Raw genomic sequence first — 21469 nt, forward strand, 5'->3', positions numbered from 1 at the left:
AAGCACCGACCAGCGCAGCAGCATAAGGGAGGCAGAGGGGGGAGGCTGGGAGGAATTTAAGTGGGGGAAAAATAAATAAATAAAAAACATCCAAAGCGAACCAAAAAAGCCACCAGACGAGGCGAAGGGGAGGAGCCGGGGTAGGGGCTTGGCTCTCTCCTGGGCAGCGCCCGGCAGCACGGCAGCGCTCTGCCGAGTGGCAGCCGGCTCCGGCAGCCGCTCGGCGCTGAGCAAGGCGGTACTCCGCCGCCCCCGTTACCACCGGGCGGAGCGCAGCGCAGCACAGCGCGGGGCCGGGCCCGTCCTGCCACGGGGCAGTGAGGGGCTCCGCGGGTAGGAGAGAACCGGAGCCGCGCACCCCGGAGCCACTGTGCGGTGCCGGAGGGCGGCGGGAGCGGCAGCTCCGTCCGGGCGCTTCCGGGCGCTGCGGGCGGTAGGGGAAAGAGGAGGAGGGGTGGGGTGGGTGAAGGGGAGGGAGGGAGGCCTCAGGCTGCCTTTTTTAGGAGGGAGACCCTCCTTCGCGGCCGCCCGCTCGCAGCCATGGCTTTGAAGGAGGCGGGCGGCAGCATCCTGCCCATCAGCGACATGGTGTCGGGGCCGTCGGGCTCGCCGTTCCCTGAGGTTGTAGAACTGAATGTGGGGGGTCAGGTGTACGTGACGAGGCACTCCACGCTGCTCAGCGTCCCGGACAGCATGCTGGCCACCATGTTCTCGCCGTGCCGGGGTGGCCCAGCAGCGGCCCGCCAGCTGCCCAGGGACAGCCGGGCGCGCTTCTTCATCGACCGCGACGGCTTCCTCTTCAGGTATGTGCTGGATTACCTGCGGGACAAGCAGCTGGCACTGCCCGAGCACTTCCCCGAGAAGGAACGGCTCCTGCGGGAGGCAGAATACTTCCAGCTGGGCGACCTGGTGAAGCTGCTCTCGCCCAAGGTCACCAAGCAGAGTTCGCTCAACGACGAGGGCTGCCAAAGCGACCTGGAGGACAGCACCTCGCAGGGCAGCAGCGACCGGCTGCAGCGGGCCGGCCTGGACAAACGCTCGGGCTTCCTTACGGTGGGCTACCGCGGCTCCTACACCACGGTGCGGGACAACCAGGCGGACGCCAAGTTCCGCCGCGTCGCCCGCATCATGGTGTGCGGCAGGATCGCCCTGGCCAAGGAGGTCTTCGGCGAGACCCTAAACGAGAGCCGCGACCCCGACCGCCCCCCCGAGAAGTATACTTCCCGCTTCTACCTCAAGTTCACCTACCTAGAGCAAGCCTTCGATCGGCTCTCCGAGGCGGGCTTCCACATGGTGGCTTGCAACTCCACCGGCACAGCCGCCTTCATCAACCAGTACCGGGACGACAAGATCTGGAGCAGCTACACTGAGTACATCTTCTTCAGTAAGTACTCCCTAGGGCCGTCGGAGCCTTCCCCTCATGCACACGCGGGAATATCGGGGCTGCCCCCCCTTCCAGAGGTGTCCGTGCGGGGTAGAATGGCCTCTGCCCCGTGCCGGGGTCTCCCGGAGGCGTCGCGCCGGGTCCCGGCCCCGATCAGTGGAGCGAGGCGGGGGGGGGGGGGGGGTTGGAGGAGGGGAAGGGGAGGAATGGTGTTACTGCTGCTCCTCTCGTTAGCTGTGGGCTGAGCAGGGTTCTGACAGCGGGTACGCTGCCGCTGGGTGATGAGGCAGGCAGCGAGGGCAGAACTAGCTGACCGGGGGGTGAGAAGCCTGCCTGAGAGGGGGGAAAAACTCACAGAAACTGTAGCGTGTTTACAGCCCTTAGGTAACAACGGTCGTTGGCTCCGCGTAGCTCCGGGGGTTGCGAGTCTCTCGCAGGTGAGAAGTCCCCTGGTGGGGTGGCGTTAGGTCAGTCTCTCAGGGCAGAGATCGGGCTGATGAACCGCAGCTAGGTGGAAAGCACCGGCCCCCGGCCGAGGTTCGCCTTTGAAAGGCAGAGGTCAGCCTGAAGCCTCGTGGTGTGTTTGGAGTGTTGAGTAATCCCTGCAAGAGGAAAGATGTTCTCCGGGTACGCGAGCATTCGTGTGGGCTCCGCTGCCTGAGTGGTTGTTTCAGCATCACCTGTCCCTGTGGCAGGAGGGATGCGACCCTCAGCCCTAGCAGCAGCGACCCACTTGCTCCTGGACCTAGTCACCGTGAATGTGAACGGTTTTCTATTCAGAGGAGAAACTCATTAAATACTTAACACTGCTGTGTGTTATATACGTGGGGACTGCCTTTTGCTGAACGAACTTGAGAACTTCAAATCAATCTTCAGTACTACTTTAAAACAGTTTTTGGAGGTTCGTTATGTAACCTAGCAAGCTGTCATATCTAATTAGGAAAGGTAAAAACTGAGTTGTTGGAGGAGCTTTGCATTCTTCTGAACGGACTTAGTGGTGTAAAATATGTGATAATTAAATATCCATTCTGGAAAAAGATGTACCTATTAATTTTTAAAAATAGTAGAAGTTCCTTGCTGTTATTGTCAAAGCTATGGAATAGCCTTGTTTGCATAGGCTATTAGGTGCATAATTACTTGTGGGTATTTGTGATGGTAAGAATGTTTTGTGTTATGATGTGTGTGTGCGTTATGAGGCGGCTGCTGTGTAGAACAGTGCTCTAATTCAGATCAGTGTTCCAAATTAATCCCCAGTGTATTACCACTGATTTATGTGGAATAATGCCAGGGATGAATTGGATGTTGTACAACACTGTTTCTGTTTTGATTTTTTTTTTTTTTTTTTTTTAGTCTTTCAGCTTACTGTGTTGCAAAAAGTGAAGCAGGTAGCTAATTTTTTAATTTGATACTTAACAAAAAAATTTTGGTTTTGCCTAATATTAACGTGTCTTTCCTACTTCTGGTTGTGAAAATTGGCTGAGCTAATATAGGCTGAAAAGAAAGCGAATGTTATTTTGATTGCCTAGTTACACATTTAGAAACCCTTTTAATTAAAGTAATTTTAACATATTTTATTTTTTTTATCTAAGTGCCCAGTTGATGGGAACCTTCTGCTAGGAATAATGCTTTATTATGAAATCCCTAGGTAGATTGAGTCCGTGTTGTAGCTTTGCCCAACTCAGGAGTCTGTCAAATGGATAGAAAACAATGTGAGCCTGCCTTGCTACTCCATGCTGGTATGAGGGGACTGGTCAGGGTTACTGGCTGTAGTCTTTCCAAGAGCATTTGTGAGGACTGTATTCCTTTACTTACTCACAAAATCAGAGCTTCATACACAGCATGAGCATCTGCAACCAGCAGCTATGTTAGTTTTTGGTCTGTGACTCTGTGGCAGCCACTCAGTCCTCTTCCTCTTAGATCGTTTCTCCTGAGGAAATGTGGATGACTCTGAAAGTGTCTAGAAAAAATACATGAGGATATATATGCATTCCACCCATTTCCTTGGATAATGAATAGATTTCTGAGTGCTTCTAAGGAACATCTGAAGGCCAAAGATGGCCTTTAATCTCTGCTTCGGGAATAGATTTCAATTCTGTTTCTAGTATATCTCTAACTTCATTAGGTATTTTGAGTTGGAAAGACCGTCTCACTCCTTTAAAAAATAGAAATTATTTTCTTAAATGTTGTGGCTGATTAAATTTTCTTATACTATACATGTTTTACTTAAATTTTTAGATTGCTTAGTATCCATGAATGGATTTAGTTGTTGCAGCCTAATTCCAACTCAAGAACAAGGACTTGTTTGAGATAATGCTTCGGATTTTGGCAGCACATCCTGACAAGTACTGAAACAGCCTTTCTCAGGCTGCTCAATTCCTTCCAAAAAATAAAAATCAGAGCCTGATGGCTACGTATGTTCTCTAAACTACAGAAGCTCTAACCTTAGTACACAGAAGAGTGATTTACTTCTGTTAATACAACACAAAGTGTGTATGCAGTTTGGGAAAGAGGCCCAAGTTCTTTTGCTTCAATACAGTTTTGGGCTGCAGTACTGGACCACTGATTAATTAATTGCTACTTGGTGTGCAGTAGGTGATAGCCTTCACAGAAGTTCCACCTAGAGAGAAAAGGAATCCAGAAGTGAGGAGATCTTTCCTCACATGGCTGCAGGCAGCTCAGCAGGCCTTCTGTTGGCAGGTCTTTTTGTGAGGAAAGGCTAATTTGCATTTTTAAGCTTTTGTCTTTCTTTTGTATTTCACTGTATCTCTTGATATTGTTGTGTAATGCAGGATTGTCTGTGTATGCTATTACCATGTAGTCTTTTTCTTCTGCAGAATCTAATTGGTCTTAATGGATTTTGCATTTAACATCTGCTAGGCAATCTGACTTATGGGTGCTGAGAGCCTCGTGCTCAGCTGGAAGCTTCCTGTTCTGAATTGACATGAGTATTCTGAGAAGAATGCAGTAATGTTTCATGGAAAAAACTTTGACTTGTATTCTGTCTCAGTGATCCTGTTCTATATATGATATTTCTGTTTCTTTGTCTCCTAATTTTGTTTGTGACAGGTGACATTTGCATGAACTTCTGGCACATATTTTTCTGCTTGGTCTTAGCACTCTGAGAATACATTGGCCCAAATTCAGTTCAACATCACACTGAGATAGCTTGGGGATGGTGGGTTGGCAGGTAACTCTGAGCTGTTCCGAGGGAATGTTGTCAGAAAACCATCCAGTGGGTGGTTTCTGTGGCAATACCAAGCCAAGCTGCTATCCATCCATCATTGCTGAACTGGTGGTAGTTTTGCTACAGGGAGGGTCTGAGATACGATACCTTCCCTTTCCTCTTCCTTTTTTTTTTTTTTTTATTTTTTATTTTTTGTTTTTTCTTTGTATGTGTATAAGATAAAGTTACTTGGAACTAACAAGGTTTAAAAGAGAGAGGAGGCTAGACCAGAAAATAAAATACAGAGTACTGAATCTCTGTGGAGTGCTAGAGGGAAGTGTGATTCAATCCATCAAGTTTTCTTGCATCATAAGCACAATGTAGGAAAGCTTTAGATTTTTGACAGTATCAGAATTTAAAAACATCGATCCTGGAAGGACTATTGCACTAAGACTTTTAAAATTTGGAGTGACTCTCCAGGTAGTCCTGTTACTTTGGAGAACTGATATAAAACTTCAGGATATTCTGCTTTATGAGTCCAGTTCAACTTTAATATTACTTAGAAATAAATAATAATATACTCATTATATTGTAATTCTTCCAAAATACATGCCCCAAATATAGAGAGATGAGTCAAAGTGTACGCTCATAAATAAATGTTATGAGAATATTTTATCTACCATTTGATATAGTGAGATAATCTGAACTACTGAAATTGTAGTTGAAATTTCAGTCACAGTTTCAATCGAGCAACTCAGTTTGAGAGACTGATATTTAAAATGTGAAATGAAAAAGAAATTAGAAAAAATTCTGCTTTTCAATCAAACAAACAAACAAAAAAACACCCTGAATTCCTTTGTAGCTAGTTTGCAAAGACCCTGATGCACAGAAAAGCTATAGGAGGAATCTATTGAATTTTACGATTGAGTAGAAGTATGTAAAACTCAGTACAATGACTTGTGATTTGATTTTGATCATTATGTTTGCATTCTGCATTTATAAAAATGAAGCTGTATTGTTAATGTTGAACCACGTTGATGCTTGGAGCTGAAGATTAGTACTGTTGCAAAGTATTTGAGAAGTAAACCTGACGGTTATTATCTGTTCTGGCTATTATATACCAGGATCAATACTAGGTAACAGACACCTTGATACAAGCAGCTTATAGTATTTGGAAGTGGAAACACTGGTTTTGATAACTATTCCAGGCTTGTACTTGTGCATTGCTTGGGAACAAAGTTCCAGTGTTAGAGAAGCTGACTTTCCTAGATCTGTGATATTTTCCAGGAGTACTGCTTATTGATGTCAGAACACTTCATGCATTTTCAAGGATTTACAGCAGTAGTTGCAGGGAAATGTTTGCCTTTCAATAGTGGGATGAGCAAGTCATATCTTATTTTTTCTTTATTGTCAACATGAACTTCTAGTTATCTACTGTTCAAGAACAGAATTTATATATAGAAGTTTTTCATAAAATATTGTTCCAGCCTCATGAATTAAAATTAAAACATTACTGCTTATCAAATATATTTTGCAATGTATTTGCTTTCACAGTGTGATATGACTGGTAATTTTGCTGCTGCTTTTTTTTCCTTCACAGCAAATACCAAATTCATTATACTGTGACGAGAATTAGTGCAGTGAACAAGAATTCACTAAGCACTGCACAGAGAAAGGGTTCAACAATACTCATGTTATCCTCGTCTTGCTACAGTTCTGCATTTAGGCACAGATCTCCAGAAATGAAAAGTCAGTTAGACACCTCTCTGACATGTTGAGGATGAAAGGCTTAGTGCATGAGGAAAGAAGCAGTAGAAAGAAAGGGACTATTCAAGGCCCAGGTGGACCTTAGCAGACCTAAACAATGTAACCAGAAATAAGCAGTCACTTTTTGGTGTGCTGCTAGTATAATAGCAAGTTAAGCTAAGCATCTAAATGCACACAGGAGGAAAGTATGAGAGGTGATGTGCATCCATTTTGCCTCATCTCTGCTCAGAACCACTGTGGTACCTGCTCTAGCTCCCAACCAACTTAGCACTGTATCAGCAGCTGGATGGATCCTGGATGCCACTGCAGGAGAAGTGAGTAACATGGCTGTGCTCCAGGCTACCCCCTCATTTTCTGTCTCCAGCTTTGGATTGCTCTATTGCTGGAGTCACGTAAGTCTGTTTCAGAGATGAGTTGGCCTTGGTCAATGGGGTTTTTTCCACAATGCAGGGTATTATTTGTTTGAGGGTTGTTAGGCTTGATATAACTGTTGAGGTGATCTGGAGTCATTTTACCAGATAACATCTGCTTGCTAAGTTAGGATGTTTTTATTTTTGGATCTCAGGATGATTTTTATTTTGTTTCTCATCACTAGGTGTGGATTACTTAAAGCAGCAGAAATACTAATGGCTTTTTTTTTATGAACCAAGCCTCTGAAAGCGTAATGGAAAATCCTTGTAAATAAATAAATTACCTGGCAAATCTTGCTTTTCTTTACAATTCAAATACTTCAGGATGGATTTTAAGGGAAGGTGGTTCATGCTAAACCAAATGGGATTAGTTGCAAATAGCACGTGAAACTTGCAATCAGAACCCATTCACAGTTGCAAGATGAACTTTCCTGGAAACTGAAGCACCAAATAGTCTTTCACCAGTCTTTCACATAAAGTGAGATTCAAACTATGTGAGTAATTTATGTGGTGCCATTGTTTGTAGTATACACTATCTCGCAGGAGGTAAGCAGCAATGGTTTATAGTTTTCGTGGCACTTGTAGCTGTTAATGCCATTCAGTTATGGTTGCATTTTATCAGAATGTGTTAAGAAAATGTTTGTTACTTGTTGATTTAGTTTCAGAAGACATTTGAATGAAAGGGTACATCTTGCTGCAAGGTGCCACCCCATTTATGTAATTGCTTCTTTAAATACTTACAGGAATTCACCACATCTGTAAATATCACAGTGAGTCCATGAGTGTTCCATGTTGCTAGCAAGAAGATGAATGCAGAACTCTAAAAATATATTTTTTTCTTCGTTATGGAATATTATCTTGGAACTGTCTTTGCTAGAGTTGCTCAAAACAGTATTCAAAAGTTGGGGTCAGCATATTTACCAATTCTTTGCCCTCTGGGTACCTGCTAGGTCATAAGCTGTGTCAGGACCACTGTCAATTATGGCTGTTACAATTATTCTTTCATTTTGCAACTGTTAGTAGCTGGATCAAAATTCAATTGTTCCCTTTCTCATCGTTCCCCCATATGCGTGAATGCTATTGCAGGGTCTCTGAGCAAAGGAGGCACAGAGACAGGAACTGCCTCTGGGGGGCTGTCACCTCTGGGTGGTTGCCATACCTCTGGGCTGTGTGCGTGTTCTGTTTGTAGCACTTGCGTATGCTGTGCCTGACCTGTTTTATCATTTCAGTGATATGCACTTAGTTAGTAAAGCAAAGTGGATTATAGAATTAAAAAAAAAGCTTCCTTTTGGAATGGATTCTACAACACCTCTTAAACTATGAATTACTCAGTCCAGAGACAACTCTATCCAAAGTGTGAATGCACACGATAAGAATAACTAATGCATCAAATGCTGCACGTTCCCTTTGGGGAAGAAGGAAAAGATTGAAAAACTGAAGAGTGAAATCAACACTGTCATTAATTCTTATTAACAGAATTAAATAGTCCAGATCTTTACTTATTATGTTTCAGTTATACAATACATAATAAGTACAGCTGTTCTCTTTGCATAAGCACAAAGAAATATTCAGAAATGAAATCAGTATATTTTATCTATTATATCAGATGCTTTTTTCTTCTCTCCTCATCCTTACTGGGATTTACACTTCGGCAACATTAACAAATATTCCCAGAGAGACAGCAGAGTTGGTGCTCAGGGATTCTTGTCATGTTTTGTTGCAAACAGACTTCTGCAACTTAGGTTAATAGTGAAATTGCTTTATTTTTTATCAAATTTGCACATTTGCTGTTTCTTTCAAGATTTATAATTATGTCAGTGAATTCCATGGAAACTATTGTGTACTATCATTCTAGCAGCTTTTTACCAGTAAATGTTTTATATACTTCAAGATAGTAATGCCTAAACTCTAGTGCAAGCATGTCCATATTCATTGATAAATGTATTGTTAGTGGTATTCATAAGTGTATAATTTGGCAACATTTTTCATGAGATCGTGGAGTTCAGGATCTTGCATAGAAGGAGCAGGGCAATAAGTCTTGCTTGGACTTCATCAGAGACAACTTGACCTCTTCAAGGACCTACTTGGAAGTATCATGTGGGTTAGGGCTCTGGAAGGTAAGGGGGCCCAAAAGAGCTGGTTAACTTTCAGGCAAAGATGGTGGAATATGAAAGAATTGAAGTGGTTTAGTGCAATATTATTTGTCAGTGTGATTTTAAGTGTTCAAAAAATTCTTAATCTTTCCCATGAAAATAAAATCACTAATTTCCAGAATAAAAAACTTATTAAGGTCACCCATATTTTTTCTGTCTGTCTTTCCTTCACCAATGCTTTTTCCTTTGTTTTTCTGTTTACCTGATTGCCTGAGTTCCCCACTTTTCTCCAGAACTGAGGATCTAGAGTTTTCATGTGCTTTTCTCACTCTGCTCTAAGCAGGCTGGGTGCAAGCCTCATACAAGATAGAAGTTTGACAGTGGTATGCACTTGTGCCTTATTGACAGGGCAGATACTTTTGGTTTTGTTTTCCAGATACATTTAATTTCAGAAACGAGACATGAATTTAGCAAAAGATTTTGAAAAAATCCAATTCATGATACATCTAATATTAAAAAAGCCAGAGATTAATCTACTTAAGTTACAGTATGAATGAAACTTGTAAAATTTCAAGTATATAGTCTTGTCTTTTACAAGTACAATAAGGGTGGTACCCACATTTGTATATAGAGAAATCTATGTTAGAGATGACTTATCTTAAAAAGGTTCAGAATTGCATATATAGCCATTATAAATATGTGCAAAACTGTTCTTTTTCATCATGTGAAAAGTTTTACAGTTTATTTGACACCTAGATGTCTTTGTTTTGTTTTTGTTCTTCCTACTTGTTAATTAGTCCCTACTAAACCAACCATACATGAAGAACCACAGTAACAGTGATAAATATCCATTATGCTTAAGTAGAAGTGCTCTTTAATGTTTCTGGTCCTTAATCCAAATTTCTTTCATTTTTCATTGAAACTCATGAATATGAAGAAACATGAAAATGAGCTACAAAAATGTTAGAAAGCAGGTAAAGTAAGTCTGTAAAATAGTGCCAATAACTTAATCAGTGTAATGTGGAGACAATACAGTAGAGGAAGATAAATCTAAACAACTTTGGTTTGTTTTCTCTTAACAAACACACTTTCTTTTGCTAAATTCTTAACAGAAACCCATTTGTAGGCAGTTACTTGCAGACAGCTGCTACTATTTCTGTCGTTAATGTCTACTGTGGCTTTTCAACTGGTCTGAAACAAAGTGGAGGCGTAGCTATTCTTGCCTTTTCATCTATACTTGTCTCTTCCCAGTGTTTAGGAATTTAAATATCGCTCACTCCATTTTAAAAATAGCAGTATACAACCTTATAAAAGTGTGATCGATATTATCAAAGCTACTTGGACTTGGGAAAAAAATAGAACAAAATAGTTCAGCTATATATAATGCAAGGTAAAATAGGTTCAAGTAAGTTTGTACCTGCATTTTCCTTATCTGAAATTTTGGCTTCGTATCCTTTTGAGTGACATGCATTCACAATACCAGTTCATAGAACCTTGAGAGTGTGTGTGTGTGTATGTGCGTACTTGTGGAAGGGCTGCTCTGAAAGTAATGCCTCCTACAGTTATTATGTTGGCCCTTGCAGGTCAGAGGCAGACACTGGTGGTAAGGCAATGGAGGTGGAACCTTGTCACCAGTATTCTGCTACATTTTGTTTCTGTATCAAAGCAGAGGGGCACAGTGAGGCGGTGGGTGCTGCGTTTCAACAGTGGTGACCGCAATGTGAAAGAAAAGCCATATTCTGGACAGAAATGAAGATTTTTAAGAGCACAGCATACAGGCTCTTGTTCACTGCTCTCAAAAAATCCATAGGCTAATGGTGATGACAGTGTTGAAAAAAAAATAGCGTTTTGTAGTTGAGAATTTGACCTATCAAAGAATGATATTGTGCTCTTTGTATCTGTTGTAGTTCCCATGGAAATAAATAGGAAGCACTGTTCTTTGGAGTAACCCATATGTTAACCTTCTCATATTAAAAACAGTAACTAAAGTAGTGTAAGGAATATAACTAAGACAAATGTAATTTGTAATTCTCCTTGCAATTTTTACTTCTATCCACAGAGTTTAATTTTCTGTTTGCAGTTTATCAGAAAACTGTGCCTATTAACCTGTTTCAGTGCTATTGTAACTCACAAACATCAATCTCTGACCATTTTCTTTTTTCCTGTGAATTTTCATCCTGCTGTCAGTTTGTCTCTGGGGCTGTTACAAGGGAATATACCATTTCTAAATGTTACAAAGACAGACAAAGTTCATCTCCTTAAGCTACCACTTCCCCCACCCACTCCCCCTTACAAAGCAAGCAAACAAAATGTTTGGAATAACATAGCAGTATCTTTCAGCTTCAGAATAATTCTGTAATCCCATAGGATAAAAGATACAAACTTTCAGAAATGTGTTGGTTTACAGTATGTGGAATTCCTGAAGTTTTATCCCACTAGCTGCCAAGTTTATAGATTCACATGAACTTAGTGATCAACCTGGCCTCCAGTCATAATAACGCACATGTTTTCACTTGCATCCTTTTGTTACTTGCACTTTTCACGTGCAGTGGAAGTAGTTTGGTGTCTAAATTGGTGAAATTATTCCCCTAAATAACTGCATCTGTAATGACATTTAATTACAGGAAGAAGAAGACACTTGCTGTTGGAGAGATTAGGGTAAATGTTGGCTGTCTAATCATATCTCTGATGGCTGAGCTCTGGCAGCACTTTATTACTAAATCCTCTTGCTATGGGGGTGCTGAATAAAATCTGTGTTTTCCACACAAGTGTGTGTTTAGATTTATTCCAAGTTTTTGCTATTTTTGGTCTGAGGGATGGGACACAACTGTAGGACTGGACTTAATGTTGATCACGGCTGCCAAAATCATGGATTGCCTTTGGTGGGCTGGGCTATGGGGAATATGTTGCACTTCTGGGGTGATTTCTGTTTTGATTTTGTGGTGTTTTATTTGTGATGTACTTTAATTGTGTTCCATTGGATCACAATTATTGATCAGTCTTTTATGACAATGTCTGTTTCATTACCATGAAGAACTAACAAAATGTGGGGGGGGGAGGGAGGGGAAGGTACATTAGAACCTTTTCCCTTTTCTTGATGCTTGAAGATTTCATACCTGCCATATTTTCCACTGTGTGTATCTTCAATAAAATGGAAAGATGTTATCAAGAAGGTGCTGTCATGCCCAAGGAGGTTGTAGATGCCCCATTCCTTTTATAGTTAGATGTGTGTCTTATGGTGTTCTTAACTATCCCCATAATTCATGCATAAGAAAAATGGTAATCTTGCAGTCTCTGAAAAAAGAATAAATTTATTATGGGTTTCTACCCCTGTTATTTCATCTGTTGTATTATATGTAAAAGAAACTGCTAGGCATTCAAAGTCATGAACTCTGTCCTGTCCAGGATGGAACAATCTTATGCATAGACCAGTTGTTCACATCAGTATAGCTGAGTCAATCCAGCTGAATGAATGTGTAACAGTATAGCAAGGTGGTTAATTATTAAAATATTTAAACAATTTATTTCCTTGAATTTTTTCCATCAAAATGGAATATTCATTAGAATTATGCAAAAAGTGGTGGATGTTTCTCTTGCTTTTCCCACACCACTGCATATTGCTACAGAGTCTTTTTGTCTGTTAAAAAAACCCCTTTTGCCAGCAGACTAAAACAGAAGTATTGCTTGTGTTGATTGACACCTAATGGATAAATATACATATATAATTTTGGAGAAGAAGCATAATAAAAATATCTTAAGACAGGTCTTATAACTGTTGTAAGTTATCAAAGCAATTTTAATGTCAATGAAATTGACAGTTATACGTGCTAAAATGTTTACTCATTGAAAGTTATTCTCTGGGGTAGTGCTTGTTTTGCTAACATGCTGTATTTTCCACCAGCATTCGTGGTAATTGGTCAGATTAGTACTAATACCTTGTTATGAGTTCACCTACATGCACCTAGAGAAAGTTTGCCTGTCATAATGGTGTTAACTATATGTTCCCTTCTGTCTACATTAAAAATTATACAGAACTTATGTGACACTGTGTTTAAAACTTTACGGCTTGGCTGTCCTTTGCTTCTCGGAGACTTACACAGAAGGGTGAATGCATGCTCTTCTTCAGGATCTCTCCTTGAGAGGAGAGGAAGGGATAGAATCATAAAATCCTTAGAGTTTGGAGGGACCTCTGACGGCCATCTAATCCAACTTCTCTGCAATGAACAGGGACACCACAGCTAGATCAGGTTGCCCAGGGCCTTATCCAGCCTTGCCTTGAAAGTCTCCAGGGGAGGGGCATCAACCCCTGGACAACACTATATAACCTGTTCCAGTGCCTCATCAACCTCACTATAAATTTTTTTTTTTTTCCAGAGGAAGAGCAGCCATGGTGTTTTAGCAAGTTCTTTTTGTCCCTAAGTTGGTGTTATGTGGAGTTTAGCTTCTCAGCAGATTGCAGGGGGCAGCCTCTCAGGACTTCTTTCAGGTTCTTCTTCAGAATTTAGTTGCTCTAATAATTCTGTTTATGTCTGTCATCAGCTTCAAGCTCTTCTTCACAGACTTGAAGGCTGCATAATTGCTTTATGTTATAAAATTGTTTTATTTGTTTGTGATCGTGTGAATCAGAAGCCCAGTATCCATGTTTTTGGCACACTTCAGTTTCCCTTTCTACCTTTATTTGTAGACTACCAATGGAACTACAATAACAAATTAGCAAAAATAAATATTTTTTCATTTAAGGTTACTTAAGGTTATGATTTGCCTTATTTATATGTATATATTTTATTGCATCAATAAATATTTAAAGAAAAGGCATTAGCTAAACTATGATAACCTCACTCAGTATTCTGACTGAGTCATATTATGGTGGTTTGAAACAAGTATAAGTAAAGCACTTTATGAAAGATGTTTTCTTTATAAAATTATTGACAAGCATTAAATACTTGGCAAGATATTACTTTTTTTAAAATAACATTTAAGAAATGGAAGGTTATACTAACATGATTCAGGATGCTATTGCAGATAAATATTTCAGTGATCCTATGTGCTTATTAGCATGGTTAGTGTTGAAGTAATTTTATTTACTGTATGATTTGTAACACAAAAGAATTCCTAGATTACTTTGCACAAAGAGTTATCTGTTCAATTTTAATTGAAAGCATCTTGAAATCTTTGCATTCAGTTCAAATGTACTTACACAGGCTACATGCAGTTGTCAAAACACAAGTGTTCAGTAATCATTTTATGTAGTGCGAAATCCTACATGCAATATATATGTTGTATTATCAACTGGAATCACTTTAACATAATTTTCTCTACCTTTGTATATTCTCCTTCCACGTTCTACCTTTTTTACAAGATTTTCCTTCTGCATGTTTTTTTTTTTTTTTTTTAGAAATGCTAATGTTCCAATCCTGACTGGATAGAAAAATTGTCTTATTGCCACATTAGAGACAAAGATAATAAGTATTTTAATCAAGATGCAGAATCTTACTAGCAGACTTTTCAGAGACATTGGTACAGCCTGGATTCAGAGCAGAGTTTTGTTGTGGTGCAGATGATATGGAATAATTAGATCAGCTCAACCATACTGTCATGATATCGTTCCAGGAAAAAAAGTAGATTAAAGTGTTACTTGAGTAGTTAAACCCCTTGATTAGCACAGCGGTAATACAGAGGTTACAGTAAACTGTAGAAATAGGAAGGTATTTATGATCTTTGTAGCCAATCTGCAACTTCTGTAAAATAATATGTTAATTCCATTGCCTTGTATCATGTGCAGCTCAAAATTCGTACAGGCAAAACAGGTGTGCGTTCTTTGTGTGTCTATTGAACAAGATTGCGGATAATTGCACAGGGACAAAACATCAGAAACTTAGGACTATATGGAGAGTAATATTATTAAAAAATAAGAGAAGATCTTGAGGTAATGTAGATGCAGAGGCAAAACTCAAAGTTCCTGATATCTCGTTCTGTAGTCCATCTGATAATGTGCAATACTTCTCGTTAGAGAATAAAGCCTTGGCATAATAAATTTGATATCAAATTTCAGCTAATTAAGAAGTTCTTTTTACTACGAGGTTCCTGCCACTAACTACTGTAGGATTTTGTTTCCAGTTTTACAAAGTTACTGCAAGTAAAACTACATAGACTGGGGGCTCTGATGAGCTTTTCAGTCCTGTCACAGTACATTCTAATGGAAACCATTGCAGTCTATCAAGTCAAGAAGTTTCCTATGAAAAGAAGAGCTTATTTGTCTTGTCCTTCAGAAGAATGACTAACCTTATGATATGATTGATATGTATGGTGTTCGAAATATTTCAAGAGAGACTGATACATTTCATGTGCCATGGTGCAAAACCCTTCTTTTCTTTTTCCTGCATTTGTTATATTGATTTTCCACACTAGGTGGCAGTGCATTAGCACTAGCACAAAACGGGAATTGATTTAATTTGTCCAAGGGGGAAGAAATCCTCCTGTTTCATGTTTCTTTATGCATACATAGCTGAAAGAATTATAGACAGGAGGCTGGATTATGATCAGCTACATATGGATATGCAAAGGAAGATACAAATCATTTACCCTCTTCCTTTGTATAAAAGAAAATCCATTCAAGCCATTTGAATCAGGCTTACACTAGCTGTAGGTGAGATGAACCAGGTCTCTCTCTGTGCTCTCCCCAGAGAACTAGATCTATAAACTTAATGTTAAGCACTTTATTGAGGGTAAATCCAGACTTAGAGCAGATTGCCTCACAGTTTTGAGCCATATGTTGTCTACACTGAGAAGTGTAGTGAAAGGAAAACAGCTCCTTTTTCTTTCCAAGAAAACTGGGAGCTGGAGAGATGGGGGAGGTGAAGAACAGGAGGAGATGACAGGAGGCTCCTACATATTGTTGTGTTGTTGCCAATGGGTAGCCAAGACATGTACACGCTCTTATGGGTGGGAGTGCACTCCTGGGTTGTGCTGTAGTGAACCTGCAGTATTCCAACTAACTTGAAGCCTTCTGACTAATTGAAAGGTCTACAAAACTGTGATGGCAAAAAATGTTCATTGTTAGAAATATTTGGGCCCTGAGAGCATAAATGTGATAGACATGAAACTTGAAAACGGGAAGCTTGAAGTTGAAATTTAACTTGAAATTAAGATATAGTGTTTGAAATTTATGGATAAGGCAGTTAATTCATGTTAAAATCCATATAACAAACAAAACCCCATAACCCTTTGTCATTCATTTCTGGTGTTCATATTTTCAATCCCGTCTTTCACTGCTGTGCAAGAAGACCTCCAGCTAATCCTGCATAAGGTGGATGTAGAAACTTGAAAAGCAGTATATGTGAATGGCCTTTGCAGTTAAAAATTCACATACATTATTTGGGGTGATTAAATAATAAATAAATAGACAAGTGGCAGTCAAACAAACACAAAAAAAAATAGATCTAATACAGGAATAATTGATTGTATGAAAAAGGATTGAATAAAAGAAGATATAAAAGAGCTTGAAGAATGGTATCAGAAAGTCAATTGTTACCAAACAACTAAATCTCCCTATGTAAATTTCTTTTCACAAAAGAGGTTTGCTCAAAAATAAGATAATTGTTTCAAGTTTCATTCAAATTTATACTTACAGGAGATAAATTTGCTGTACTACCTTTATCTTGCTCACTGGAGGTAAGCATTTTAAAATTAGGAAAGCTTTGCCTGAGGCTGGGAAGAATACTGCCGAGAATATGTTTACTTCGAGAAAATTTGACTAAAATCATTGTCTCCTGGGAACTCAATGCATGTAGCTTCTACCTTATTTATTCAGCTTTACTTTATTTTATTTTATTGCTGCATCCATACTGAACAAGCTGAATAAAAACAAATTGAAATGCAGGAAAACAGATTTTCTCACACTGATTTTTACCAGGTCTGCTACAGTAGCTGAAAATTCATCAATGCTGCTGGAAGGAAAGCCAAAGGAATATTTACCTGTCTTCTACCATGATGTCTACAGAAAGTAAATCTTCTAGAAAAATAGGTTGCTGTAATTTGCTGTCATTTTTTTTGCATATCACAGGGAGTGATCATCCTGCCTATAATTTATTTCATAATTCTGCCAGAAGTGAAGATGCAGCTGACTAGCCATAAAAATGCAATGGAAATTTTATTTGAAAGTATTACTTAAACAATTCCTTGTTAGTTAGGGGAAGCAACAAATGGTGCAAAGTTATAATTTATTTGGAATGTTGTGCTAGAGTGAGCCTAACCCTTGTGGCAATTATGTGGGAAGTAAAAATTGCCACCACTCAACACCTAGACTTAGACCATCCAATCAATTCTTTATCCAGAAAATAGTTCAGCTTGTGAAATCGCACCTTCCAATTTAGAGATAAGATTGTGATATGTGACCATATCAAAGGCCTTGCACAAGTCCAGATGACGTCAATTGCTCTTTCTTTGTCTACTGAAGCTGCTGCTCCATGATAGAAGGCCACCAGAGCGGTAAGGCACAGTCTGCCCTTGGTGAAGCCATGCTGGTGGTCTCTGATCACCACATTGTCTTGTCTTAGCATCTCAACCAGAAGGATCTGTTCTACCATCTTCTTAGGAAGAAACGAGAGGCTCACTGGCTTGTAGTTTTGTGGGTCTTCCTTTCTCCCTTTCTAGAAAATGGAAGTGATGTTTCCTTTTTTTCCAGTCACCAGGGACTTTGCCTGACATCCATGACTTTTCAGATATGACTGAGACTGGCTTGGCAACTGCATCAGCCAGCTACCTCAGTTCCCAGGAATGCGTGTCATCCAGCCCCATAGGCTTGTACACATTCAGCCACACAAGGCCATCTTAGACTTGTTCCTCTTGTACGGTGGAAGGCAGTTTATTCTCCTGACCCCCGCCTAGAGGTTAAAGGACAAAAGAGGTGTCCTTTATGGGCAGTGAAATCTGAGACCAAGTGGTTTTCCACTTAGACTTCTTCACGTCAAGAGCAGATATGGCACAGAGCACTTAGAAGAAAAAGGTCTGAGGTATCTCAACTATATAAATAAATAAATAACAGTGTCTCTAAAATCAGTATCTATAAAATCAGTATTTATTTACACGAACAGTGTTATGCAATAGCTATAAAATCTAAACTATTATTTTTATATATGAGTATTATGCAGAAGTTTAAAAGTGGGGAGATTTGTTGCTGGTTTTTGTTGCTATTGCTGTTTTTTATAATTTGTTTTAGTTTTGTTTTCTTTCCCAAACAACTTGTGGACAGGCAATGAATTGGGATTTTCCCTTTGATATAAATCTTCAGGAATAGAGCGAGTGAACTCTTTGCAGAGTTTCAGTCTTTCATTTTCTGTTAGGAGCACACAGTTTCACTGACTGGATGATACATGGCATCCAGAGACAGGGCATCCCTCTGGATCCCACACAGCTAGAATCTCCTTAATATTAACATAGTTGCATTTTCAGATACTCCTCCAACCAATCCATGAAGTCTGCAGATCAAAATCCAACTAAAAAGGAGAAAGATAAGTTGTTAGTGTTTAAAGTAAGTAGTAAAGAAACATGACATCTATATTTTAAAGTCTCATCTGATTATTTCATCAATAAATCTGTAGCCATTTTCTCTTTTTTTTTTTAATTTTTTTTTTATTATTATTTTTTTATTTTTTTAAGAGCTGTATTCAATACACTGGAGAAGCAGCAGAAACCTATTTTTTGTTCAGGCAAGCCACAAGCAATTTGCTCTAATAGCAGATTTTTATCTTGCTCACTTGGCAGTTCTGATTAGATCTGAAGAACAAACGAATGACAGGATTCTTTATACCACCCAGATGACTTGTCTTTATTCATATCCATGATTTGACAGTGGGTTTGCTTTCAAGAATCAGGCTTCGCAAGCATACGGTTTATGCTTATTTGTTAGATTTTTCACACTCATAGTCCTAGTTTTATTCCCTCAATAAGGCAATGTGTTCTTCCAGACTGTTTTTCTGGGTTTACTGTGGCTGTGTTTTTGCTAAACAAAACAAAATATTGAGCCTATACAGTTTTGATAATCTGGTATTCATGAAGAAAACATTCAAGGTATTTATGAGTTTTTACTACTGCTTTCCCTCAGTGTTTTGCTTGCCTCCTCCTGGTTCTGAAATGTCATCTCTGTACGGAGTTACTTCTGTTCCTGAATTCACATCAGCATTCCTTATTACAGCTTGTATGCTGTCCAATCACTTACCAGTCAAATTTTGCAGATTACACATGTGAATTACTCTAAACATTGCCTGGGATATATCCTTCTATTTCACTGGAACTGGGAAAAGCATCCTGCCATAAATTTAGTTTTGAATGGCTTTTCTTGTCGTAGGTACTCCCACAAAACTTTCATTACACACTCCTATTGTCCTTCTGGTTTCTGCCTTTCTCCTTCTTACTTGAACCTATAAAATATTTTTATGTTTGCCATTACCATCCTTTTAAGGTGTTTATAAATAACTATATTGTCCTTTTGACTGTGACATCATCTTTCTTATACCTTTCTCAGTTTCAATTTCTGCATGCATTTTTAATTTTTTTTCTGTTTTTCTACCTCTGTATTTTGTTCTTGCTCTTTTTGTTCTGTTTCTTTCGATATCTTTAAGGATTGTGTTTGTTTCTTTATTTGTATCTTTGCTTAATTTGAAAGTTTCTTTTAGGCTTATATGGTTGCTTCTAAATGGAAGGTGTTCTACCAGCAATTGAAGACTTTATACTCAAGGATATTTAACAAACAGTCCAGTCTATCTTATTTAATGATTTATTAATTTCTAATACAGTTAAAATCTTTAAAAGACATCAGTCTTGGTTCTTTCTTAATTGTCTATTTTCTTACCTCCATCCTGCTGGACACGTGGACACAGCTTCCAATCTTTAACCGTTACTTCCTGTGGTCCCATTCTGTTCCACAGCAGTGTAAGTTTCTCGGGTGACATAGTGGAGATAAGAGGTTTCTATTTTCTTTGTAAAATGTCATACTTCCTTATTTTTGTTCTTTCCATCTGTATTTTAAAATAGAGGCTGAAATACATAGTCTTGCTGTTAAGTGTTTCCACTCTCTACTTTTGTTTTCTGCTGTAGTTCTAGTCCTTAGCCCAGACTAAAGCCAAGCTGTGGATATCCTTATAGCATAAATATAAAGCCTTGTGCATTTTTATTTTCTTAATATGGACACACACACACAAAAGCTGAAACCTTCTAAGACATTAGAGTCTACATTTTACTTCCTGTTTTTGTTTGTAGTGGTTCTTAACTTTCACCCTCACTTCAGAGATTCTCCACAATTCATATGAAAGAGTATCAGTAAAGTTAAGGAGATAGATTTATGTCTTATTCAGTTAGAGACAATAACTTAGAAAGTTGAAATAAAATCATTAATGTGCTGATATTACTATGTAATTATGTAATGAATTTTCTTATTTGAAAACTTCCCTAAGAAATTAAAGGGGAAATGGCTGATTTTATCTACTTGGAACATTATTTGAATAAGAAAACGTAGAAAATAGCTGTCCTAAAAATTAATGTCCATTCTTTATTTTTATTCTCTGTATTCTGTGAACTTAATTTTCTAGCTTTAGGTGTGCAACTTTAGCATTGCCTTCCTGTCATTTTAGTTTTGTGTAACTTAATATTAGCTGAGTGTTTATGGAAAACAATATTTCCTACCAAGACAGCAAGAGAATCACAAAGCATTAAAATTCAAGAGGAGTTGCTTAAGGGGAAGGATCATGCTCAATCGTTCCATGTCTTAAGAAGTCAGCCACAAAAGACATGGGATATTTATCTGGAATGATCACTATGCTATTTATGTATAGGAGACAAAACCAGAACTGGCATTTTAATTTAAATATCCAATTTGCTGGTCCCAAGGATCTTTGGTATCACTATTAAAATTACTCTTCCTCTTATTTCAGCATTGCAATGCAAACAGCCATCAGCCTGTGATGCTGCCTTAGACTCACCAGGCTGATAGGGACACGCGGAGTGGGCAGCCTGGGCCAGCATGGCTCGTCCTTGGGAAAACCAAGGTGGTCACAGTGGGAAGGGAGATCGAGGTGCTTCTGCTTTGGAAGAGCAGGCACAGGAAACTGAGGACAAGGACAAATGCAGTTGAGAGGGTTTTTAGCACTTTTCTAAGTGGCTAAATACAGTTTAGTCAACCAGTAGTACAGAACTCAGAATGTCATGTGTTCATGTGAATATTTCTCTTGGACTTGGTGCACATACCTCATATCTTGTCATTGGTGTTCTTAATGTACTTACTCTACTATTTGACACTTAATGTATCAGTTGAATTAAATCTTCCAAAATAGAACATCTTTGCTAAAACCTGCAATCCAGACCTTTTATTTAATCTATCAGAGAAACCAAATGAAAATCATTCATTTGCATTTTTGTTTGACTCAATGAAGAAAAAATTCTGATTTCCCTATGTTATTTCCAAGTGATAGCACTGATTTCCATTCCTTTGTAAATCATGTATCATACAATGTTCCTCTTTTCTGTTTGCATTTCTTAATCATTGAGGAGTGGCAGGACTGTTTATTTTTTACTGAAGTATTTGCCAAAAATGTCTTTAGAAGGAGTTTGCTGAATTTCTTCTTTTTCTGGCTGGAGAGTGAAATTTGTTTCTAATTAT

General features: G+C 39.1%; 1 protein-coding gene across 1 annotated transcript in view; it reads left to right on the top strand.

Annotated features, from left to right (window-relative positions):
* The first annotated feature begins 137 nt into the window (after positions 1–137).
* Positions 138–21469, top strand: part of KCTD8 (potassium channel tetramerization domain containing 8) — an 86583-nt gene continuing 65251 nt past the window's right edge. The window contains exon 1 of the mRNA XM_003205843.5: positions 138–1384. Within this exon, the coding sequence (XP_003205891.1) occupies positions 541–1384 (844 nt within the window). The 5' untranslated portion in view covers positions 138–540. The remainder of the gene's footprint in view (positions 1385–21469) is intronic.

Source organism: Meleagris gallopavo, chromosome 4, assembly GCF_905368555.1.
Source record: "Meleagris gallopavo chromosome 4, MGAL_WU_HG_1.1, whole genome shotgun sequence".
In the NCBI taxonomy this organism is placed as follows: domain Eukaryota; kingdom Metazoa; phylum Chordata; class Aves; order Galliformes; family Phasianidae; genus Meleagris; species Meleagris gallopavo.